Genomic DNA, 25,727 nt, shown 5'->3' on the forward strand with positions numbered 1-25,727 from the left:
ATCGTCTAAGATAAAAAAAACATTCGTAGCATAAATATTTCCGTTGGAATGTGAATTATTTATGAATTAATTAATGCTGCGAGAATATTTATGATTGTAATTATCGTTACAACGTTTATTTTATTTAGAATATAGGTAAATGTTTTAAAATATTTTGTATTGATATTTTAACATGGGCAGTAAACAGGCGAAATATTAGAATATTTGCTTGTGAGACAAGAGATAAATATTTTATCTATGTTGATAGTTTTTATGCTTTAAAATGTAAACACGCACAAAAAATTATTAACAAAATATGAGTTAAAAGTGCATACTAGCGCCATCTGAATACTACGTTTGATATAGTTGTTTGTTTGTGTTGGTATGTTGTTTTTTTGATGTAGGAACACAACATATGTTGGTGTTACTCAATTTTAACAAAGAAAGTCTTTTTGAGATGGCGCTACAAAGTTTTTATTTGAATTTAAGTAAATATTTTCTTCATAAAATCAAATATTAATCAATTAATCTGTTATGTTATAAATTATTAATGCATTTATTTATTTATTCTTTACAAAATAAGCCTTATTTAATGTTTAAATAATATTTAATCATCATATGCAACCACGTATACACTAAACTTTGCTCCATGCCAATGTCATCGGTTTTCCCCTAGATTCCACCAGATTCCCTGACATCTGTTAGTTTTGTGTACTTCGTTTGCAATTGAACACGTCAGGACTGGGCGCAAATAAAATCAAATATTTACTACGAAACACATTGTTCTGCTGTGCAGCATGAAGTTCTAATGTACGCTCACAGTGCGCGATAGTCCTAAGTCACCGATCACACCTCGATTCGAAAGCACAACAATCACAAAATGGGTAAGCGGCGATAAACAAAACACTGATGAGGTTATCCAGCAATTCATCTCTTGTATTCACAGGCGGTCTGTGGTCATACTTTCGCGGCCTGTTGGGTGCTCGCGAGATGCGCATCTTAATCTTGGGTCTGGATGGCGCTGGCAAAACAACCATTCTTTATCGGCTACAGGTCGGCGAGGTCGTCACAACTATTCCTACTATAGGTTTCAATGTAGAACAAGTACAATATAAAAATCTAAAGTTTCAAGTGTGGGATTTAGGTGGTCAGACAAGTATTAGGTAGGGTTTCATTGTAATTATAATCAGTATTTACTAACTAGTAATATTTAAATTTTCAGGCCTTATTGGAGGTGTTACTACAGTAATACAGATGCAATAATTTATGTTGTTGACTCAGCCGATAAAGAAAGGATAGGAATATCGAAAGATGAATTATTCCATATGTTAAGGGTAAAAATTAGTTGTATAAGCGAAAATATCAAGAATAACTTATAATAATTTGAAAAAAAACGTTAAAAACTGCATTTTTTTACAGTTATTGTTATTTTTGTTGATTTTTGTAGGAAGAAGAATTAAACGATGCAATATTGGTAGTATTAGCAAACAAACAAGATATGGCTGGTTGCATGACAGTCGCCGAAGTCCACCAAGCCCTGGGCCTGGAAGCCCTCAAGAACCGAACGTTCCAAATCTTCAAAACGTCGGCAACAAAAGGCGAAGGCCTGGATCAAGCGATGGACTGGCTGGCAAACGCGTTGCAGAACAAGAAATAACAGGCCTCTAGACAAACACACACACCCATATACACCCTGTAACATCTAGTCTGTTCTCGTTTCCAACCATATCGTTTCTTTCCGTTTGCCGTGCCCCAATACGTAATTAATCAACCCGTCGAGGCGCCTTCCTCGTTGATTAATTATCCAAAGTGAGTTTATTTATTTATAAAATTACGTTCATTCCAAGTTAGTTGTGTTAGGCGACACAGGGCACACACAAAAACACTGCAGATTTCGTTTTGTTTGCATTTTTACTTCTATTCATTAATTCGGTTGCGTTCAACATCAATTACACAGTAAATAAAAAGAAGAACATAAATACTATTAAAATTAAAATAATCATGGTATCATAACTGAAGCGATGTAATTTTATACTGTACATTTTTAATAAATGTAAGTATTCGACCACACGGTGCCTAAAACAGCTCCTCTTCGTAACAGGAAGCACCGAATCTCTCAACACGCGTCTTACTACCTTCCAATTCCATTTGGACCTTTTTGCGGATATAAAAAATATCACAATCTTGATTTGTGCATAGAATCTCTTCATGTAGCGACCCCATACATCTTTGGCACTCAGTATAAAGAACAGCGAATTTATCCTCGAGTTGACGATGATGACTCAGCTCCTTTTGATATAACATTGGTTCTTTGTCATGGCAATGCTCACACAGCGCTTCTTTTTCGTGTTCTTTGGGTAAGACACATTTACATCCGAGGCAAACTTCGCGTTTTTTTGTAAACGCAGCCAATGCGGAGATTTTCGACGTGACCACGGTTTTTTTACGAGTGTGTTCACCCTTTAATAAAATCGACTCTGCATTATCACCTAAAATAGGCTGGAAGATACGAATCAAAGGTTTGGAGAGCTGATTTTCCAGATAATAATTCGTATCGATGGGAATGTTATTCTCTAAAACATAAAGTGGATTCTCTGCCTTTTCGTAAGCTTTGCTATTCTTTCCTGCAGCGATGATAACATACGGAATCCGATCGCCTAATTGTGGAGCATTGCCAGGATCACGTTTTGTTATTTTATGCGCAAGTTCAACATGTGCTTGCTTTGCGGCATAATCAGATTTACTCAATTCTTTCGTGATGATTAACTGAGAGATATCGATATTGTTTTGTAATAAATCAGCGATTGTTTTCTTTGTGAACGCTACTGCACCATCCGGATCTTTTTCAATCAGTAATTTTTGTAGACAAGTATTAATGACGTTTACAACTAGTGTGCAGTTATCTCTACGCACTGTTTCGATACCTTTGCAGTCCATCTTGTCGTATTTTTCGGTATTTGTAAAATATAAACCTGCGTAACGTTTCTTATTAATCAGCAGGTATGGAAAGTAAACTTTTTCGAATTCTAGTTTGATAGGTTTGATGAATTTCTGACTGATGAGTTCGGCTGCCTCCCGGCCTAATTCCATGCTTTCTTCAAGTGTACTCACTTGGAAATTGACCATTACTGAGTCTGTATCGCCGTATATTACCTTTGCGTCGTGTTTGTATCCGTTGGCGATGCAATACCGCTGTTCGACTTCCTGACGTGTTTGTTCAATCATCGTACGACCATATGCAGTTACACTCTGTATTTTAAACATTATTTAGTATTAAATTATTGTCATTTTATTAGAATATCGTAACTTACGCCTGAAATTTCCAAACAAGGCAGTTTTCCAACTTGCGCTCCTGTGAATCCATAAACAGAGTTCGCGGAGATTTTATACGCAAGTTGTCGACCGTCTAACACAGCACGCATGCCAGGATCAGTCGCTTCTTTAAGTTCTGCTTTAGTTTTCTTCCTGGCGGCAAGTAGATGTTCCAAAATGTGCGGTAGAAGACCTCTGCGCACTGATGACTTCACAAACATACAGTTTGCTGGAGTTTGCGTGATTTGATCAGGCGTCAAACTAAAAAAATCAATTTTCATCAATATTATTAATAATTTTAATAGAAATTATAAACATACCCAAGTTTATCTTTATTTGACGGTTTTAAAAGTGTTGTGTAGCATAAATTATGCGCAATCATGATGCTGGGATACAGCGAACTAAAATCCAAAGTCGCAATCGGCATTTTATAATAACCCCGAATGGGCTCAATGACTGTAGCACCCTCATACTGCTCTGAACTTGCCATTCCTTGATGCACCGGCATGAAATAATTATGAGCCCTTGCATGTCGTAACAATTGCGCAACGACTTTCACTTGTTCACCCTTTGTCAACAAGTTAGTCAACGCAACACCCGTGACTCTGGACATTTCAACATCGTTGATAAATGACTTCACTTTGTTGATCAACCGTAAAGGAAGTTCTGCGTCTTTTATACAATAAACAGCAAGACGCCTACGTGTCTGATCGTCGCCATTTTGTAAATCTGTGATAATACTGTGATGCACATCTTCTTTAGACTCGCCCAGAATTTCATTCGACACATTATTCAAGGTATACGAACGCAATTTAAAATCACGCTTCATAACGACGAGCATATCGTAGATAACACGTCCTTCGAAATTTGCGAGTTTAACAGGGCGACGCCCGACTTTAGTTTGATTCACTTGCTCTTTTAATTCGGATTTAATCGCTGTAATTCGTCCAAGAAACGGGAAATTCTTCAAGTTTAGCTTCTTAGCACGTTCAAGCAGATATGGCACATCAAAATTAGTGATATTATATCCTGAAAGGATGTCAGGATCACACTGACGGATAAATTCCGCCCAGGCTTCCAACATTTCACTCTCTGTTTGAAAAGAATGGACTTCTGCATAGCCAATGGGCGCGCAAGTGTTTAAAGTGAAGATATTCCTCAACATTGGTTCTGGATGTCCATGCAACTGCACAACATTTGCAATTTGGATAACAGCATCAATCATAGGATCAGGAAAAACACCTATTAAAACAAAAAGAGTTTAAAATTACATAAAAACATAAAAGAAATGATTTTACCTTTCCTTCCAGCACATTCAATGTCATAACTTAGCATTTTGAAAGGCGCAACCGTTGCCCAGTCACCTTCAGGCGCATGCGGAATGAAATCTTCCCAAGAAACATCAATTTCCAACTGACACCTTGATTGCACCGGGAAAACACTACCATGCCCACGTTTAAACCACTTACCAGCTGGAATTTCTATCCAGGCACAACCCAATACTTTAGTATCAATCATAAAACGCATTTCAATATCAACATTCGATTCAAACGCGGTGAAAACATGATGTCCTGCCGCGGGATACACTACAGTAGTCTCCAGCAGGCGTTTAGCAGCCGGGATTAATCTTGGTAAAGCAACTGAGATCTTTGCAAAGTTGCACATGTCATCACCTTTGTATTCCATCAAAGATTGTCCTTGTACTATGTCAACCATGAGCACAGCTTCAACAATCAAGTCTTTTTTCTGTCTGTTGTCAGCAATCAAAGCATCATTCAACTTGCTCTGAAGAATATAAACAATAATCAATATAAAATTATAATTTTAAATATTTTATATACTTTGAATGGTTCTAAATCAGCTTTTGTGAAATCATCTGGTAGATTAACATAAAGATAAGGTGTGAATCCATGAATGTGACAGCAGACACTGTGTTGATCTTCTGTGATGCCAAACATCCTCATGATTGGTACTGAACCACTCTGGGCACCTGGCATACCTGGATAGACATGTCCAATGTAATGATCAAACTCTAATTGTTGGAAGATGATTTTGTCCTTTTTGGTGTCCAGTGGTGGCAAGTCAGGCCTCTTAACACTGCCTTGCCTGCAATAAAAGAAAACATTCTTCATTTAATTGGTTGTATAATTACTCTAGGTAAGAAACTATAAATGTCAGCTCTATAATAATTAATAATTATTTTTAGATAAGAGGTTGCTATGGATACATACTTCAATTTCTTGTTTGGACTCTTGGGTGTGTCCGGTTTGCGTTTATTCATGTTGAATAATGAAGAATTTCCTTATTTGAAGCTGGAATATGTTTAAAACGTAACAATTTGAGTTGTTTTAGGTGTTTGGAACAAAAAAGAACAAACGCTGCACAAACTAATGTTAAAATGAAGCTTAACCTTAGATTCTGACTGCGTTTGAATGATTTTCGCGCTCTTACATTTTGAGAATAAAATGCGCATGCGCTATTTTTTCTGCGCACGCAACCAGCTCGCGGTTGGCTGTTTGGCGTTGACGCCGTTTTTGCACAACTGTATGAATTCGTCGGTCGTTAAAGTTGCGTCGGTTGTGGTTTTATTCATAACTTCGCGTTTTACGATAAAATAATCGCCGCTTGTACTTAGTTTTCCGTTAAACTAAAGTTGTGTACTGTGATTTATCAGTTTTATATATTTACTACCTCTGATTAGATATTATTGTTACGATTTAACGAAACGAACATTATGCACAGCCATTTTGAACTTTACCTTCACCAATTTTGAAGATGTAATATTATTTTACCTCGGTAAGCCAAATTTATTGCTTTATCGCTTTATTTAAATATGACGAAGCCGTCAAAAGATTATCTGAATATCAGAAAACCTTATTTGAATATTAATTCAAGTAATTTGAATGTTTTTTTTTTTTAAATTTATGTCTGATTTGTTTTAGGGCTAAACGAGTTCAATGACTTGTACTGGAATGGTCACAACACGCATCGAAAATAAGGTAATTATGTTTTTTTTTTCATAAATCTTATTTTCTGTTTTACATACAATATAAATTGTTGTTGAATTAACTTTCTGGCGCTCGTCAATCCGAATGCGCAACAGAAAAATAACAGTTTCGGGAAAAATGCTGTACGAAATTACAGTTTTCTACTAAATGTTTGTAATTTTTTCCTTCGCCGCTAGATGGCGCTAGTAGGTTAAACTTGATGCTACTTTTTCTACAGTCATGATTGCATCCCCCGCTAGATGGCGCTGAATGTATTTTTTAAAAGTTTTGTAGCTGCAATATATTTTCATTTTATATTTATTTAAATTTTATGTCGTTGAATTATGATTTATTTGCGTTAAACATGTTTTACTTTGAGGGCATCGTCAGTAACAGTTTCTTTTTTGTAACAGTTGGACTTTGACAGCTTGGTTCCGAAAATTGTGCGATTTTTACTGAGGTAGTTTCCGACAAATAAAAATATAAAAATAATGAATATTTAGACAATTTTCATTGACTGAACTGATATAGTTATTTATTCTGAAGAGTAAATTACAAAAAAAGTAAAATTTAGGTTTTCTTTGCTATTTTCGTAGTTTTTGAAATGATTTGGTGCAATTTTAGAAGAAAATATGTGATTTTATTACATATACATACTTCAAATGATTATTTATACAGTATATAATATTTATTTATTGCTAAATTGTTCAATGTTTGCATTCAAATTGCAAAATTTTATTCATTTATTTTGAATAAGTCCATCCTAGCGACGTCTATAATTCAAGTTTGGAGTTATGTATAAACATTGCTATTTGTTTAGATAGGGTGGTGCATGCGCACTTTCGTGTACGTGTGATACACGGACACAGCCATTTAAGTGCGTGACCACTCACTGACACCTAGGTAATCGCTCACTGCCTCATATGCACGCTAAACTTTTTGAAGCACTTTGTATTTTCTTGAGGTGCAATAAAGTATTCTCAGATAGCGCAACGATGCATGTTGTAACTTAAAATATTCCTGCGGGTGAAAGTCGACGTGCACAGTTGTGATGCCGGCATGCATCTGTTACTTCGTGTGGCAAGTAATAATACTCCGTCGGGTATTCGTGTTTATCGTTGTCAATTCGATATATCCCGTTATATTTGATTGAATTTAGTGTTAATTGTCGTGTTTGGTCATTCGCTAAATATTTTTCGCGGGTGTATCTTCGTAATTCAATATTTTGTGTGTTTATTACATTTTTGCGTGTTGCCGTCGGACGCCGGCCAGCCGGCTTTGTGTGATTGTAAATAATATTGCAATTAACTTGCGACTTGTGCATGAATATTCATCTCATATTCAACATGTCGCAGAGTAGTAAAAGTTTCAGTGAAACCCGTAAGGTTTATCCTTTCTATCGACGATTACAATGGAGTTTCATCACGTAAGTGCCACCTCAATTCAAATGTGAAAATACTGCCCAGCAAAAAACTTAAATTTGAAAATTTATAAGTTATATTAGTTTATTAATTTTTAATGTTTACGGTTTTTATGGAAAATTGAAATAAATTGTTGAAATTATTCATTGCTCAAAGATAAACCAAATTTCGAATTAAATATCACTTAAATATTTGATTTAAAATAGGTCAATCTTTTAGCATAAGATTTAAATTTTATTGCTTTATTAATTTTATTAATCTAAATTCCGGGACTTGTATCTGTATCAATCAGAGATGGCACTAGCATGAACTAAAAATCATAAAATAGTATAGTTTATTTCTATATTTATCAGCAAACGCATTCGGCACGAGAATTGTATTTGTTTTGAACACAATTTACACTTTCTTATCACATTCGCCGCGCGGAATGCAGCACGTTAGATTCCCAAGTGTTGTCGTTGCAATCCCCGCACGCCGCATGCATATTCTAGTTTAGTTCGGATCGCAGGTTTCGTGTCTATTGCAATTCGTGCACAAAGTCGCGTGGCATCGACGCGCCGCCGGCTTTGCGCATATATTGCAATTCGCGTACAAGGTCGCGTGAAATCGACGCACCGGCTTTGCGCATCTATTGCTTTTACCTGCGAGGTCACGCAGCGGGTAGTCTTATTGGGAACTGTCGCATCGCTGCTTGCGCGGTTTCGGCTAGCGCTATCGACGGATTGCAGCTAGTTTCGTGCCGGTCTCTGCCGTATCCAGACCTGTATCACGCAACGCGTTTCGTTTTATCAGACTTCTATTTTCAAAGTTTGCATTATATTCGGTCATCAATCGACTTAGTCGTAATATGCATCCGCAGTGTTTTCCTAATAAGTAATTGTGCGTTTAATTTGCGTAAATGTTTTTTTTTGCTTGCCTTTGATGTTTATATTTCAAATTACAATGCTGCGGTTTTATTGTCGGTTATTGTGGGACGTGGTCGATCGCTAGATCAATCGGAAACCTATTCGTGCTTGAGTAAGTTACTTTTATCTGACCATTGCGATACTCAGCACAGAAAGTTTGTTTTCTTCCATGTGTGAATATAATATTATCATATTGTATGAAATGTTTTTGTTTTAACTTATGTTTTCTTTTAATTACAGTACCTACTTGCCGTATTCTTGCAACCCGAGAGCGCTACATTGGTAAGTTTATAATCAAGTTATATTATTCGGTTAAATGTTTTATCACATTTCACCTGCGTCTTGCAATAGCCCACGAATTAGGGGGGTCGTATAAATTTCACATAACGGTAATATGGAAAACGGATCATATTGCGGAAAACCTTTGTAAAATGATCAAACTTTTTATCGGATTCGAATAGCGCAAGAGGGGTTTAGCTAGTTTATTTTATAGAGAATTGTCCGTAGATTAAGACGCTGCGATCAGATCTTATTTATCTCTTTTAGTTTACGAGATATTCGCGATTGAATAAAATGGGCAAAAATTGCAAAATGTCACTTTTTAGCACTTTTAGTCGCGTTTTTCGACCTTTTACTGTAGGAAATATAATTATTTTATATTTTTATCTGATAGAGAATTTTCCAATCTTTCATAATCAACAATTCGTTGGTAGCTATCTCTTTTAGTTTAAGAGATATTAATTTTTGAAAATCGTCGAAAAAAAGTATCAAGCACCCCCCCTTGGCAATTTTTTTCTTAAGACTTAAAATTTCTTCTCTCAAATTTCCCTTTTAACTATTCTATCTGATAGAGAAAAGTCAGTACATTAAGACGCTGCGATCAGATCTTATTTATCTCTTTTAGTTTACGAGATATTCGCGATTGAATAAAATGGGCAAAATTGCAAAATGTCACTTTTTAGCACTTTTAGTCGCGTTTTTCGACCTTTTACTGTAGGAAATATAATTATTTTATATTTTTATCTGATTGAGAATTTTCCAATCTTTCATAATCAACAATTCGTTGGTAGCTATCTCTTTTAGTTTAAGAGATATTAATTTTTGAAAATCGTCGAAAAAAAGTATCAAGTACCCCCCCTTGGCAATTTTTTTCTTAAGACTTAAAATTTCTTCTCTCAAATTTCCCTTTTAACTATTCTATCTGATAGAGAAAAGTCAGTACATTAAGACGCTGCGATCAGATCTTATTTATCTCTTTTAGTTTACGAGATATTCGCGATTGAATAAAATGGGCAAAAATTGCAAAATGTCACTTTTTAGCACTTTTAGTCGCGTTTTTCCACCTTTTACTATAGGAAATATGATTATTTTATATTTTTATCTGATTGAGAATTTTCCAATCTTTCATAATCAACAATTCGTTGATAGCTATCTCTTTTAGTTTAAGAGATATTAATTTTTGAAAATCGTCGAAAAAAAGTATCAAGTACCCCCCCTTGGCAATTTTTTTCTTAAGACTTAAAATTTTTTCTCTCAGATTTCCTTTTAACTATCCTATCTGATAGAGAAAAGTCAGTAGATTAAGACGCTGCGATCAGATCTTATTTATCTCTTTTAGTTTACGAGATATTCGCGATTGAATAAAATGGGCAAAAATTGCAAAATGTCACTTTTTAGCACTTTTAGTCGCGTTTTTCGACCTTTTACTGTAGGAAATATAATTATTTTATATTTTTATCTGATTGAGAATTTTCCAATCTTTCATAATCAACAATTCGTTGGTAGCTATCTCTTTTAGTTTAAGAGATATTAATTTTTGAAAATCGTCGAAAAAAAGTATCAAGCACCCCCTTGGCAATTTTTTCTTAAGACTTAAAATTTCATCTCTCAAATTTCCCTTTTAACTATTCTATCTGATAGAGAAAAGTCCGTAGATTAAGACGCTGCGATCAGATCTTATTTATCTCTTTTAGTTTACGAGATATTCGCGATTGAATAAAATGGGCAAAATTGCAAAATGTCACTTTTTAGCACATTTAGTCGCGTTTTTCGACCTTTTACTGTAGGAAATATAATTATTTTATATTTTTATCTGATAGAGAATTTTCCAATCTTTCATAATCGACAACTCGTTGGTAGCTATTTCTTTTAGTTTAAGAGATATTAATTATTGAAAATCGTCGAAAAAAAGTATCAAGCACCCCCTTGGCAATTTTTTTCTTAAGACTTAAAATTTCTTCTCTCAAATTTCCCTTTTAACTATTCTATCTGATAGAGAAAAGTCAGTAGATTAAGACGCTGCGATCAGATCTTATTTATCTCTTTTAGTTTACGAGATATTCGCGATTGAATAAAATGGGCAAAATTGCAAAATGTCACTTTTTAGCACTTTTAGTCGCGTTTTTCGACCTTTTACTGTAGGAAATATAATTATTTTATATTTTTATCTGATTGAGAATTTTCCAATCTTTCATAATCAACAATTCGTTGGTAGCTATCTCTTTTAGTTTAAGAGATATTAATTTTTGAAAATCGTCGAAAAAAAGTATCAAGCACCCCCCTTGGCAATTTTTTTCTTAAGACTTAAAATTTTGTCTCTCATATTTCCCTTTTAACTATCCTATCTGATAGAAAATAGTCCGTAGATTAAGACGCTGCGATCAGATCTTATTTAAAGTATCAAGCACCCCCCCTTGGCAATTTTTTTCTTAAGACTTAAAATTTCTTCTCTCAAATTTCCCTTTTAACTATCCTATCTGATAGAGATTGGTCCGTAGATTAAGACGCTGCGATCAGATCTTATTTATCTCTTTTAGTTTACGAGATATTCGCGATTGAATAAAATGGGCAAAATTGCAAAATGTCACTTTTTAGCACTTTTAGTCGCGTTTTTCGACCTTTTACTGTAGGAAATATAATTATTTTATATTTTTATCTGATTGAGAATTTTCCAATCTTTCATAATCAACAATTCGTTGGTAGCTATCTCTTTTAGTTTAAGAGATATTAATTTTTGAAAATCGTCGAAAAAAAGTATCAAGTACCCCCCCTTGGCAATTTTTTTCTTAAGACTTAAAATTTCTTCTCTCAAATTTCCCTTTTAACTATCCTATCTGATAGAGATTGGTCCGTAGATTAAGACGCTGCGATCAGATCTTATTTATCTCTTTTAGTTTACGAGATATTCGCGATTGAATAAAATGTCCAAAAATGGCAAAATGTCACTTTTTAGCACTTTCAGTCGCGTTTTTCGACCTTTTACTGTAGGAAATGTAATTATTTTATTGGTTTTATCTGATAGAGAATTTTCCAATCTTTCATAATCAACGATTCGTTGGTAGCTATCTCTTTTAGTTTAAGAGATATTAATTTTTGAAAATCGTCGAAAAAAAGTATCAAGCACCCCCCCTTGGCAATTTTTCTTAAGAATTAAAATTTTATCTCTCAGATTTCCAATTTAACTATATTATTTTTTTGCTCGTTTTTGATGTTTATATTTCAAATTACAAGAATGCTGCTTTTATCGGTTATTGTGGGACGTTGTCGGTCGCTTGGTCAATCAGATACATATTGTTGCCATGTTGTTTCCCATTCTTAGGAGGTCCCTTTGGGCTTAATTGTCGGTTAGATGGCACTACGATGCACGTTTTTGCATTAAATATTGCTTGTCGGTGGTAGTGAGTGCACACCGTGCCCGTGTGCGACCACGCGATTTCGTACAAGAGATAAGTTTGTTTACCTGCAGATATCACATCGTTGAATTTAAGCAACTATTCTTCAATTCTCAAATCATGAATATAACTAACAATTTTATATTAGGTGTAATAGTTTATTATAAAAATCATCATCAGCAGATATCACTTAAATATTTGATGTAAGAGTGCCAGATTACTCTGTCCGCATAAGAAATCATAATTACGCAAATCGAATTTTAATTTTTCATTAATTTATTATTTAATTTTACGCGACAAATATTCTTTGGTTGAATATAATGATCGCATTCATATTAAACTGCATATTTAAATATAGGTCAATAATTCGGGCAGAGGTGGCACCAGGATGCATTTATTTGCATTAAATATGATTTGTTTGTGATAGTGTGTACGCATCGTGTCGGTGTGCGATCACGCGATTTCGCGCAAGAGATATACTTGTTTACATACAAAAATCGAATCTATTGCAGTTTTAAATTCTAATGTAAGTTTATTCATGAATAGAATATTCAAATAAGAACTAAGAATAGCATTGCATCATTGCGTTCTTTTTCATTAAAAAGCGAAACAGGATTATTAAAATTATAAAATTGCGATTAGTGGATCTATAATTTAATTTAGTTGCATTTAATTGTGCCATTTATTCTATTACAACACTGAACACGGTTGATTTATTTGTTATTTTCAGCTAGTGCAGTATCTTCTATAGTGCAATCGTCAGACGGATGGTGTTGTTGTTGCTATTCTACGCCGCTCGCAGTGTTTACATTACGCGCATTCCAGTCTTATCGCCGGTCGACTGGCGTGCGGTTCATTCTCTTGATTCCGTGAATCGCGCATGTTATATTCGGTGTTCAGTGCAAAGATTTATTGTTTCGTGGGTGTTTTGTGTTCACCAATTTATGCAAATTATATTCGTCATCCGCAGAAGATAGAACCGCTTGAATAATTTTACTAATCGGAGTATTATCACAGGTAATCAACATTTTAATATATTATTACCGCTGGATTCGTATTTAGTAGTACATTCGCCGGCACGTGACTAAGGAATACTTGCCGACGGACCGCAGATTGTTCCTTTCTTGAAATTAAATATGTTGCATTATCGAATACTGTTTATCATTCCTGATTATCACATTCGAATGAATTTTCGGTCGCAGTCAAATTTATTCACCTACAAGCTGTATATTTTTATTTTGAATAATATTTAATTGAATACAGTGCAATATAATGACGAATATTAAGCGCGGAAAGTAAATTGGTTTGGTATTTATTCAAATTATTCCTAAAATCAAATATTATTGTAGATTTAAAACTAGTGACCGTCTGAGACCTTACACAACACGCATTTTATCTAAAACTCTCCGAATAGAACGTAGATTGCGCTAGGATGCACAAAATTGAATAATATTAAGCAGGTGCATGTGTCTGTTTGTGGCACTCGTGTACGTGTGAGCTCGCGCTGCATGCTGCATGCATACTATTTGCACGTTCTTTTCTGCTAGCGCTTTTAGTTCCCATTTGTCCTTATGAATTATTTCATCTCTTAGATTTCCAATTTAACCAGCTTAGCTAATAGAGAATGGGAGTCACTTCTACCACTACTTTTGTACCGCTACTTTCGTGGATTATAAAACTATTTTATAGCTTTTTATATAACTTATTCTATAATTTTTTTATAGAACAAGATAATAAAATATATTAAGTTCAAAAATAATCGCTAAAAGTGCAAAGAGGAGAGATTTTACGTGTTTTTCCCAGATTTTTTGGAAAATCTTCCAATAATTTTAATAATCTACACAATTTACTTTCTTATCGCTTTCGCCGCGTGGAATGCATTGCAAGAGATTCACGAGTGTTGTCGTTGCAATCTCCTCACGCCGCGTGCAGCATATTCTAGTTTAGTTTACATCACTTGTATTGTGCCTATTGCCATTCGCGCACAAGGTCGCGTGCCATCGACGCACTAGATTTGCGCATCCCTTACTTTTTTATTGTTAATTGTCGCGTCGTTGTTTGCTCGGCTACGGCTTGCGCTATCAATTTGTTTGCAGCCAGTTTCGTACCGTTCGCTGGTAGGTTTAGACGTGTTTTGCGCGATTCGTATAGTTTGTTCGGACTTCTGCATTCTAAATTTGCATTTTCATTAAATTCTCCGTCGGGTGGTATTTAACTGTTGCAGGAATTCGACCCGCAACCCTCGAATATTTGCATATAAGAGTAATTTTTTAACCCTTTTTTGTGAAATGATTGTGTTTTTTTGGGTTTGCTCGCGACCTAGGCGACGTAGTAACTCCAGCGTGGGGTTTAGAGATGCGGAATTAAATTCTTTATTGGGTGGTATTTACTTGTTGAAGGAATTCCACACGCAACACTCGAAAATTTACATATAAGATTAATTTTTTAACGCTTTTTCGTGAAATGTTTGGGTTTTTTCGGGTTTGCTCGTGACCTAGGCGGCGTAGCAACTTCATCGTGGCGTCTAGAGGTGCGGAATTAAATTCTCCGTTAGGTAGTATTTAATTGTTGCAGGAATTCGTTCTGCAACGCGCGAAAATTTGCATATAAGGTTAATTTTTTAACGCATTTTCGTGAAATGTTTGTGTTTTTCCGGGTTTGCTCGTGACCTAGGCGGCGTAGAAACTCCATCGTGGCGTCTAGAGGTGCGGAATTAAATTCACCGTTAGGTGGTATTTAATTGTTGCAGGAATTCGTTCTGCAACATGCGAAAATTTGCATATAAAATTAATTTTTTAAAGCTTTTTCGTGAAATGTTTGTGTTTCTTCGGGTTTGCTTGTGACCTAGGCGGCGTAGAAACTCCATCGTGGCGTCTAGAGGTGCGGAATTAAATTCTCCGTTAGGTGGTATTTAATTGTTGCAGGAATTCGTTCTGCAACACGCGAAAATTTGCATATAAGATTAATTTTTAAAACTTTTCGTGAAATGTTTGTGTTTTTTCGGGTTTGCTCGTGACCTAGGCGGCGTAGAAACTCCATCGTGGCGTCTAGAGGTGCGGAATTAAATTCTCCGTTAGGTGGTATTTAATTGTTGCAGGAATTCATTCTGCAACACGCGAAAATTTGCATATAAGATTAATTTTTTAAAGCTTTTTCGTGAAATGTTTGTGTTTTTTCGGGTTTGCTCGTGACCTAGGCGGCGTAGAAACTCCATCGTGGCGTCTAGAGGTGCGGAATTAAATTCTCCGTTAGGTGGTATTTAATTGTTGCAGGAATTCATTCTGCAACACGCGAAAATTTGCATATAAGATTAATTTTTTAAAGCTTTTTCGTGAAATGTTTGTGTTTTTTCGGGTTTGCTCGTGACCTAGGCGGCGTAGAAACTCCATCGTGGCGTCTGGAGGTGCGGAAATAAATTAGCTGTTAGGTGGTATTTAATTGTTGCTGGAATTCGTTCTGCAACACGCGAAAATTTGCATATAAGATTAATTTTTTAAAACTTTTTCGTGAAATGTTTGTGTTTTTTCGGGTTTGCTCGTGACCTAGGCGGCGTAGAAACTCCATCGTGGCGTCTAGAGATGCGGAATTAAATTCTCCGTTAGGTGGTATTTAATTGTTGCAGGAATTCGTCCTGCAAAACGCGAAAATTTGCATATAAGATTAATTTTTAAAGCTTTTCGTGAAATGTTTGTGTTTTTTCGGGTTTGCTCGTGACCTAGGCGGCGTAGAAACTCCATCGTGGCGTCTAGAGGTGCGGAATTAAATTCTCCGTTAGGTGGTATTTAATTGTTGCAGGAATTCGTTCTGCAACACGCGAAAATTTGCATATAAGATTAATTTTTTAAAGCTTTTTCGTGAAATGTTTGTGTTTTTTCGGGTTTGCTCGTGACCTAGGCGGCGTAGAAACTCCATCGTGGCGTCTAGAGATGCGGAATTAAATTCTCCGTTAGGTGGTATTTAATTGTTGCAGGAATTCGTCCTGCAAAACGCGAAAATTTGCATATAAGATTAATTTTTTAAAGCTTTTTCGTGAAATGTTTGTTTTTTCGGGTTTGCTCGTGACCTAGGCGGCGTAGAAACTCCATCGTGGCGTCTAGAGGTGCGGAATTAAATTCTCCGTTAGGTGGTATTTAATTGTTGCAGGAATTCATTCTGCAACACGCGAAAATTTGCATATAAGATTAATTTTTTAAAGCTTTTTCGTGAAATGTTTGTGTTTTTTCGGGTTTGCTCGTGACCTAGGCGGCGTAGAAACTCCATCGTGGCGTCTAGAAATGCGGAATTAATTTCTCCGTTAGGTAGTATTTAATTGTTGCAGGAATTCGTCCTGCAAAACGCGAAAATTTGCATATAAGGTTAATTTTTTAACGCTTTTTCGTGAAATGTTTGTGTTTTTTCGGGTTTGCTCGTGACCTAGGCGGCGTAGAAACTTCATCGTGGCGTCTAGAGATGCGGAATAAAATTCTCCGTTAGGTGGTATTTAATTGTTGCAGGAATTCGTCCTGCAAAACACGAAAATTTGCATATAAGATTAATTTTTTAAAACTTTTTCGTGAAATGTTTGTGTTTTTTCGGGTTTGCTCGTGACCTAGGCGGCGTAGAAACTTCATCGTGGCGTCTAGAGATGCGGAATTAATTTCTCCGTTAGGTGGTATTTAATTGTTGCAGGAGTTCGTTCTGCAACACGCGAAAATTTGCATATAAGATTAATTTTTTAAAGCTTTTTCGTGAAATGTTTGTGTTTTTTTCGGGTTAGCTCGTGACCTAGGTGGCGTAGGAACTCCATCGTGGCGTCTAGAGGTGCGGAATTAAATTCTCCGTTGGGTGGTATTTAATTGTTGCAGGAATTCGTCCTGCAAAACGCGAAAATTCGCATATAAGGTTAATTTTTTAACGCTTTTTCGTGAAATGTTTGTGTTTTTTCGGGTTTGCTCGTGACCTAGGCGGCGTAGAAACTTCATCGTGGCGTCTAGAGATGCGGAATTAATTTCTCCGTTAGGTGGTATTTAATTGTTGCAGGAATTCGTCCTGCAAAACGCGAAAATTTGCATATAAGGTTAATTTTTTAACGCTTTTTCGTGAAATGTTTGTGTTTTTTCGGGTTTGCTCGTGACCTAGGCGGCGTAGAAACTCCATCGTCGCGACTAGAGGTGCAGAATAAAATTCTCCGTTAGGTGGTATTTAATTGTTGCAGGAATTCATTCTGCAACACGCAAAAATTTGCATACAAGATTAATTTTTTAAAGCTTTTTCGTGAAATGTTTGTGTTTTTTCGGGTTTGCTCGTGACCTAGGCGGCGTAGAAACTCCATCGTCGCGACTAGAGGTGCAGAATAAAATTCTCCGTTAGGTGGTATTTAATTGTTGCAGGAATTCGTCCTGCAAAACACGAAAATTTGCATATAAGGTTAATTTTTTAACGCTTTTTCGTGAAATGTTTGTGTTTTTTCGGGTTTGCTCGTGACCTAGGCGGCGTAGAAACTTCATCGTGGCGTCTAGAGATGCGGAATTAATTTCTCCGTTAGGTGGTATTTAATTGTTGCAGGAGTTCGTTCTGCAACACGCGAAAATTTGCATATAAGGTTAATTTTTTAACGCTTTTTCGTGAAATGTTTGTGTTTTTTCGGGTTTGCTCGTGACCTAGGCGGCGTAGAAACTCCATCGTCGCGACTAGAGGTGCAGAATAAAATTCTCCGTTAGGTGGTATTTAATTGTTGCAGGAATTCGTCCTGCAAAACACGAAAATTTGCATATAAGATTAATTTTTTAAAGCTTTTTCGTGAAATGTTTGTGTTTTTTCGGGTTTGCTCGTGACCTAGGCGGCGTAGAAACGCCATCGTGGCGTCTAGAGGTGCGGAATTAAATTCGCCGTTAGGTCGTATTTAATTGTTGCAGGAATTCGTTCTGCAACACGCGAAAATTTGCATATAAGGTTAATTTTTTAAAGCTTTTTCGTGAAATGTTTGTGTTTTTTCGGGTTTGCTCGTGACCTAGGTGGCGTAGAAACTCCATCGTGGCGTCTAGAGATGCGGAATTAATTTCTCCGTTAGGAGGTATTTAATTGTTGCAGGAATTCGTCCTGCAAAACGCGAAAATTTGCATATAAGGTTAATTTTTTAACGCTTTTTCGTGAAATGTTTGTATTTTTTCGGGTTTGCTCGTGACCTAGGTGGCGTAGAAACTCCATCGTGGCGTCCAGAGGTGCGGAATTAAATTCGCCGTTAGGTGGTATTTAATTGTTGCAGGAGTTCGTTCTGCAACACGCGAAAATTTGCATATAAGATTAATTTTTTAACGCTTTTTCGTGAAATGTTTGTGTTTTTTCGGGTTTGCTCGTGACCTAGGCGGCGTAGAAACTCCATCGTGACGTCTACAGGTGCGGAATTAAATTCTCCGTTAGCTGGTATTTAATTGTTGCATGAATTCGTTCTGCAACACGCGAAAATTTGCATATAAGAATAATTTTTCAATTTATTTTTGTGAAATATTTGTTTTTTTGGGTTTGCACACAATCTTGGCGTCGTAGGAACTCCAGCGTCTAGGTCTAGGGATGTGGAATTAACTTCTCCGTCGAGTGGTATTTAATTGTTGCAGGAATTCGACCTGCAATCCGCGATAATTTGCATATAAGTGTTATTTTTTAACCCGTGAAACGTATGTGTTTTTTTCGGGTTTGTTCGCGACCTAGGCGGTGTTGTAACTCCAGATATGAAATTTGTATGTATCATCTTGCAAATTACAAACACATTGTAGATAGCATGTTTATCAGAATTCTTAGTTCCGTTTCCGAAAATATCATGGATGATTTAATTACTACAAACACTGTTTTAAAAAAGTATCTGAAGATTATTAAAATTGGCAATATTTATTTGGTCGACCCACGCTCACTTTGCCGTCGGCCGTCGGCTCAGCCATCTTATCGCAGAACACGTGAATGTTTTAAATCGATTTACATTCTTTAGCATCATTAAATTAAGAAGTTTCTTGTTGACCGCGTGAAATCTTGTACGTTGAATAGTTTTTCGTTTTCCTAGTCTCCGTATATCTTAATATTCACAACAGAAAAATAGTTATTTTTATCCTCTCTAACAACTGTATTGCTACGCGCTGTCGCTTGCCGTCAGCTGATTTAAATGTTTCCGCCGGATATTCTATCAATTTATGATGATACTCGTACCTGTCGGTTACTTTATGCAGTTGATGCATCAATTAATAAATATACATTTACAATATGTTAAAATGTTAGTGTTTGATTTTCGTACCATCTTTTTGCTCAATTTCCCGATGATTTTCTGGTAAAATCTTGGATTTTCTTTTAAAATATTGTTGTTTATTTGTAAATTTCTATCTTCTTGTTGTGAATATTAACTCCCTTTGTAGAGTCTAAAGATTTCTTTTTGTAACACAATGTATATTAGTTTTCTTAACACTACGTACAAAATCGCCGATATTTGTGAGTTTTGAGTGTTCTTTGTTTCAACTAGAAATTTTCTTTCTAAAACACCCTGTATACTTATGTTTTCTTTGTGTCCGTGAAAATTTTGCTTTAACTGTTGTTTTTAGGGTTTTTCTATTGCCCTTTCAATTTTCTTTTTGTAACACCCTGTATATTAGTTTCCCGAATCGTTGAGTGAAAACGAGCGACGTTTGTCGTGTTTAGAGTTTTTTGTGTGCACTTTAAATTTTCCTTTTGCAACACCCTGTATATCTGTTTACATTTTCAATCACGTAGAAAATTGACAATTTGCTAATTCCTTTATCCCGGTAGAACTTTACTAAGTGGTACTTGCTTATAAGTGCGCGGCTATGCAGGTCGTAAGTCCTGTTTCAATATGGCGACATGTATTTTGTTGACTTGTAAAATCTAAACTTGTATTTTATTATTAATAAAGAAATGTTAAGAAATATTACGTCTTATGCTTTGAATGTCCCCCTTCTATCATTTCAGGTGCAGGTCTCTAGGAGAGTTCCCTCTCTCAGGGGATGATCCCCACTATAAAAATTGTTAAGGTATCCTGTATGATTTGTGTACTCCATCTTTCATTTCAGCTACAGGTCAGAACTTGTAAGAATATTTTTAAGTGTCCCCTCTCTTGAGATGACTTAAAACTTAGAAATATTTGAACAAGACCTTATAAGGATTGTCCTTATAAGGAAATCCCTCTCTCCAGGGGTGATCCCCCACCATAAAAATTGTTGATATGCCTGAGAATTTCGGGGATGAAGCGCAGAGACATCGTAGCTGTAGGATGGGCCGGGAGCAATGGACGCATCGAAGCAGTGGGCGATCGACCAGAGCGCCGGAGGCGCTCTGGGAGATCGACCTGTGGCTGTCTTATAACGACACGTGCCAAAAAATTTAAAAATCTCATCCACTCCTGCTGCTGTCGCTCTTTCTTCTATCTCCTCCTCTTCTCTACTCTGTTTCTCTTCCTTCTGTCTTCTACCCTCTCTGATATTCCTTCTTCTACTTCTCTTATTTCTCTGTTCTCCGTTTACTTTCATACTTCTCTTATTGTCTTCACTTGTATTGCAACTTCTCTTATATTTCGTGGCAATTCATATATGCAACCCAAATTACACCTGTTATTTTTATATTTGAGAAAAATGCCTTCTATAACTGGGGATCGAACCATCGATCTAAGGTATAGCAGCATGTGCTGCACACCTGAGAGCCACGCGGCTTTCTCATCAAACTATATTCGTTTCTTCTATTTATGTTTTCATATCTTATAGTAAAATAGAACAACAATATACATGTACTATACCGCACTATACTATGCCGTACTATGGTATACTCTTAGAGTTGAACATGACTTAATGCTAATCCTGAAAACGATTAAGTAGGGACACATCTAAACAAGAATGTGAAATTAAATTATCCTTTATTGACTGAATCATTTACAATTATTATAAAGCAATAATATGGTGCCTGTAAGATTTAAAGAGTTAAATAAAAGTAAAATTCTACTTGATGTTACTTACTCCTTTGTTCTTCTATCCTTAAAGTACTAAAGCGCACAAACACGTTTCCGCAAATTGTAAGTTGAATTGATGATACGCACTTCTTTACTATTCCACGCGGATATCACAAATGGAAAACTTGTACTCACATCAAACACATAGCCACCGGCGGAACATATCCGACGGACGCCACGCACACACCGCAAAGTATTACTCAAATCACTCGTTGTGAGCTACACTGAGCTGTTACTACTAAATTTCTCTGATGGTCAACCGATTCTAGCATTACTACAGAATTAACATATTAAGAAACGCGTAAAATCGTCACCTTGTTTGATTAATGAATAAAACACGTGCGCACCACGAGGCAGCGCTCAACTGACTAAGTCGGACTAAGCGGGTAAGAGAATTGATAACCGATCCGCAGTTGGAGGGGCATTCTTCTACCTGCGCACGATAAAAATGCTATTACAAATATATTGCAAGTTATAAAATAAAGTTATCAGTTTACAAACAACATTATTTGGAGGAAATGATTTTAGTTAACGTACTGTGGAAAAATACGACATTTGTGGATTCCGCTAGTATTAAACACAAATAATGTATATAACAATGGTATACAATTTGAATACTTATGAAAGAATGGTGGTTCTACGACATCGCGTTCGCCCGCAAGACACCTAAAGCACCTAAAGCAAAGTTATTTCTCGTTTTGTTAAACTTAAACGTTATGTATAAAAGTGACGTGCGCACTGCAACTTTGTGCCCCAAAACTAAACAAACATGAAGTAAGATTTCAAACCAAATCGATAAAAGCGCCATCTGGCCGTGGCGGAACAAAACAAAATAGATAACTGACACGAGCGCCATCTGGGTGAGACGGAACAAAATATATTAGATAGCCTGATAGTGGCACCATCTAGTTTTGGGACCACCAACTTGAAATAAATTACTACGAAATCTGTAATGTGTGTGTTAATATTTAATTGTGTGTACAAATTTAATTTACATTTTAATGTATGTAACACGAAAATTATTTACAAAAATAAGAAACAATTTCAATACTTACAATATCGTAATAGGACCGTTGTTTTAAACATTTCGTCCGCCCGCTAGACACCTAAAACAACCGAAAATTAGCATATCGAAGCACAAAAATGACATTTTCACAGGTTTCCTGTGTGCTAATCACACAAATTATTTATGAAAATGATAAACAATTTCAATACTTACAATCTGATGAAAGAATTGTTGTCCTAGGACATTCCGTTCGCCCGCTAGACACCTAAAACAACCAAAAATTAGTATATCGAAGCACAAAAATGACATTTTCACAGATTTTCAGTGTGCTAATCAAACAAATTATTTATGAAAATGATAAACAAATTCAATACTTACAATCTGATGAAAGAATCGTTGTCCTAGGACATTCCGTTCGCCCGCTAGACACCTAAAACAACCAAAAATTAGCATATCGAAGCACAAAAATGACATTTTCACAGGTTTCCTGTGTGCTAATCACACAAATTATTTATGAAAATGATAAACAATTTCAATACTTACAATCTGATGAAAGAATCGTTGTCCTAGGACATTCCGTTCGCCCGCTAGACACCTAAAACAACCAAAAATTAGTATATCGAAGCACAAAAATGACATTTTCACAGATTTTCAGTGTGCTAATCAAACAAATTATTTATGAAAATGATAAACAAATTCAATACTTACAATCTGATGAAAGAATCGTTGTCCTAGGACATTCCGTTCGCCCGCTAGACACCTAAAACAACCAAAAATTAGTATATCGAAGCACAAAAATGACATTTTCACAGGTTTGCTGTGTGCTAATCACACAAATTATTTATGAAAATGATAAACAATTTCAATACTTACAATCTGATGAAAGAATCGTTGTCCTAGGACATTCCGTTTGCCTGCTAGACACCTAAAACAACCGAAAATTAGCATATCAAATCACAAAAATGACATTTTCACAGGTTTCCTGTATGCTAATCACACAAATTATTTATGAAAATGATAAACAAATTCAATACTTATAATCTGATGAAAGAATCGTTGTCCTAGGACATTCCGTTCGAACGCTAGACACATAAAACAACCGAAAATTAGCATACCGAAGCACAAAAATGACATTTTCACAAATTTGCTGTGTGCTAATTACACAAATTATTTATGAAAATGATAGACAAGTTCAATACTTACTATCAGACAAAAGAATCGTTGTCCTAGGACATTCCGTTCGCCCGCTAGACATCTAAAACAACCAAAAATTAGTATATCGAAGCACAAAAATGACATTTTCCCAGGTTTCCTGTGTGCTAATCACACAAATTATTTATGAAAATGATAAACAAATTCAATACTTATAATCTGATGAAAGAATCGTTGTCCTAGGACATTCCGTTCGCCCGCTAGACACCTAAAACAACCAAAAATTAGTATATCGAAGCACAAAAATGACATTTTCACAGGTTTCCTGTGTGCTAATCACACAAATTATTTATGAAAATGATAGACAAGTTCAATACTTACTATCAGACAAAAGAATCGTTGTCCTAGGACATTCCGTTCGCCCGCTAGACACCTAAAACAACCGAAAATTAGCATATCGAAGCAAAAAATGACATTTTCACAGATTTGCTGTGTGCTAATTACACAAATTATTTATGAAAATGATAAACAATTTCAATACTTACAATCTGATGAAAGAATTGTTGTCCTAGGACATTCCGTTCGCCCGCTAGACACCTAAAACAACCAAAAATTAGTATATCGAAGCACAACAATGACATTTTCACAGGTTTGCTGTGTGCTAATAACACAAATTATTTATGAAAATGATAAACAATTTCAATACTTACAATCTGATGAATGAATCGTTGTCCTAGGACATTCCGTTCGCCCGCTAGACACCTAAAACAACCAAAAATTAGTATATCGAAGCACAAAAATGACATTTTCACAGGTTTCCTGTGTGCTAATCACACAAATTATTTATGAAAATGATAGACAAGTTCAATACTTACTATCAGACAAAAGAATCGTTGTCCTAGGGCATTCCGTTCGCCTGCTAGACACCTAAAACAACCGAAAATTAGCACAACAAAGCACAAAAATTACATTCTCGCAAGTTTTCTGTAGGTTTTCTATTAGGTAGAAAAACTAACTCGCCATTTAAATTCGCAAGCTGCATGGCAATGGCGCACAAGGTTCTCGAGACATTGAGCAATTTCCACGGCAAGTTTACGAAAATGTTAAAAAGTGAACGACTTTTAGGGGCGGTTTTTAAACAGTTCGCGTGTGATTTCCGGGGGCGGCGGGGGTCTATTGCGTAGAAAAACTATCGCCGTATCCGAAAATGCCAACTGCATTGCAATGGTGCACAAGGTTCCCGAGATATTGGGCAATTTCCACGGCAAGTTTAAGAAAATGTTAAAAATGATCAACTTTTAGGGGCGGTTTTCAGGTACTTTGCGTGTGATTTCAAAGGACGGCGGGGGCCCACGGCGTAGAAAAACTATCGCGGTATCTAAAAATGCAAACTGCATTGCAATGGCGCACATGGTTCACGAGATATAGTGCAATTTTCACGGCAAGTTTTTGAGAATGTTAAAAATTACCGAATTTTGAGGGCGGTTTTCTCTATTACGTAGAAAACAATCGTGCTTTCTAAAGATGTAAACCGCATTGTATTGGTGCATACGTTGCCCGAGATATTGAGCAATTTCCACGACAAGTTTTAGAAAATGTTAAAAATTACCTACTTTCTGGGGCGGTTTTAAGGCATTTCATGTGTGATGAAAATTCAGATTTAGAGGCGGTTTAAGACAGATTTGAACTCTTCGAACTACATATATTCAATGTAAAACAAGACTCTAAATATCAAAGCAACACCGTAAGATTCAAGATGACCTGAATGTACTCACAAAACACCGATAACCAAAACCAGAGTGTCTCCACTCCAAACAATACATACAACAATTCTATAAATCTGTCTGCGCTCCGCGAACGTAACAAGCAACAACATAGCAACAAGTTATGAATATTTTATAACTTAGATCATGAATAAGTTAAAGAATTCTTTACCTTCATATTAATTGATCGACACAGACGGGGTTTTGTCGCTCACGTGGGGATGAACACAGGATAACGGGCGAAATCACGGACGAAGTCCGATAAACGCGCGCAACGCACACGACCGCCGCGGCTAGACTGGAGTCGGCATCCCGTGTAGGTGTAGCCTTAAGTATGCGTGGAAAGTAACGACAGCAGCGACAATGCACTTACACACGCGCAACTTCAAACTATTTTAAACATCACAATTCAGCCATACTACTGAATAGAAGAACAATTCGGTACGTTGCAAGAATGATTTAGATTTAAAATAACTGAGTTTGCTTACTTTGTTTGGCCTATCACCTTAATTACAATTGCTTAGAAATTTTAAAAAATGATCAAGCAGAAGAAA

At 36.0% G+C, this 25,727-nt stretch overlaps 2 protein-coding genes and 2 long non-coding RNA genes across 4 annotated transcripts; 2 read left to right on the forward strand and 2 right to left on the reverse strand.

Annotated features, from left to right (window-relative positions):
• The first annotated feature begins 670 nt into the window (after positions 1 to 670).
• Arl1 (ADP ribosylation factor-like 1) lies at positions 671 to 2,047 on the forward strand. Its single transcript, XM_065302381.1, has 4 exons — positions 671 to 863; positions 926 to 1,142; positions 1,202 to 1,313; positions 1,427 to 2,047. The coding sequence occupies exons 1-4, from the start codon at positions 860 to 862 to the stop codon at positions 1,634 to 1,636; spliced, it is 543 nt and encodes a 180-aa protein (XP_065158453.1). The 5' UTR covers positions 671 to 859; the 3' UTR covers positions 1,637 to 2,047.
• PolD1 (DNA polymerase delta) lies at positions 1,872 to 5,726 on the reverse strand. The gene is made up of 6 exons (XM_065302380.1): positions 5,523 to 5,726; positions 5,133 to 5,397; positions 4,590 to 5,076; positions 3,612 to 4,533; positions 3,291 to 3,552; positions 1,872 to 3,228 (listed from the first exon to the last, which is right to left on the reverse strand). The coding sequence occupies exons 1-6, from the start codon at positions 5,570 to 5,572 to the stop codon at positions 2,056 to 2,058; spliced, it is 3,159 nt and encodes a 1,052-aa protein (XP_065158452.1). The 5' UTR covers positions 5,573 to 5,726; the 3' UTR covers positions 1,872 to 2,055.
• Positions 5,727 to 5,818: 92 nt separating this feature from the next.
• On the forward strand, positions 5,819 to 15,232 carry LOC135791832 (uncharacterized). Its single transcript, XR_010548134.1, has 4 exons — positions 5,819 to 6,087; positions 6,234 to 6,290; positions 8,845 to 8,886; positions 13,006 to 15,232. It is a non-coding gene; the product is annotated as an uncharacterized lncRNA (long non-coding RNA).
• A 5,910-nt stretch (positions 15,233 to 21,142) lies between these two features.
• LOC135791878 (uncharacterized) lies at positions 21,143 to 23,451 on the reverse strand. The gene is made up of 5 exons (XR_010548146.1): positions 23,132 to 23,451; positions 22,967 to 23,018; positions 22,802 to 22,853; positions 22,637 to 22,688; positions 21,143 to 22,358 (listed from the first exon to the last, which is right to left on the reverse strand). It is a non-coding gene; the product is annotated as an uncharacterized lncRNA (long non-coding RNA).
• Between the last annotated feature and the right edge of the window lie 2,276 nt (positions 23,452 to 25,727).

This window comes from Atheta coriaria, unplaced genomic scaffold (assembly GCF_025399875.1).
Source record: "Atheta coriaria isolate IRGN ID8LTWV9N9 unplaced genomic scaffold, Caltech_Dcor_3.1 hic_scaffold_5_pilon, whole genome shotgun sequence".
Lineage (NCBI taxonomy): Eukaryota > Metazoa > Arthropoda > Insecta > Coleoptera > Staphylinidae > Dalotia > Dalotia coriaria.

Excerpts from the sequence above, each read along its gene's own strand:
- Arl1 (XM_065302381.1), top strand. Across the intron at positions 1,143-1,201 it reads GGTGGTCAGACAAGTATTAG|GCCTTATTGGAGGTGTTACT; the intron begins GTAGGGTTTCAT and ends TTAAATTTTCAG. Across the intron at positions 1,314-1,426 it reads AATTATTCCATATGTTAAGG|GAAGAAGAATTAAACGATGC; the intron begins GTAAAAATTAGT and ends TGATTTTTGTAG.
- PolD1 (XM_065302380.1), bottom strand. The coding sequence starts at position 5,572 with ATGAATAAACGCAAACCGGACACACCCAAGAGTCCAAACAAGAAATTG. Across the intron at positions 3,553-3,611 it reads TCAAATAAAGATAAACTTGG|TTTGACGCCTGATCAAATCA; the intron begins GTATGTTTATAA and ends TGATTTTTTTAG. Across the intron at positions 3,229-3,290 it reads CTTGTTTGGAAATTTCAGGC|AGTGTAACTGCATATGGTCG; the intron begins GTAAGTTACGAT and ends TTTAAAATACAG.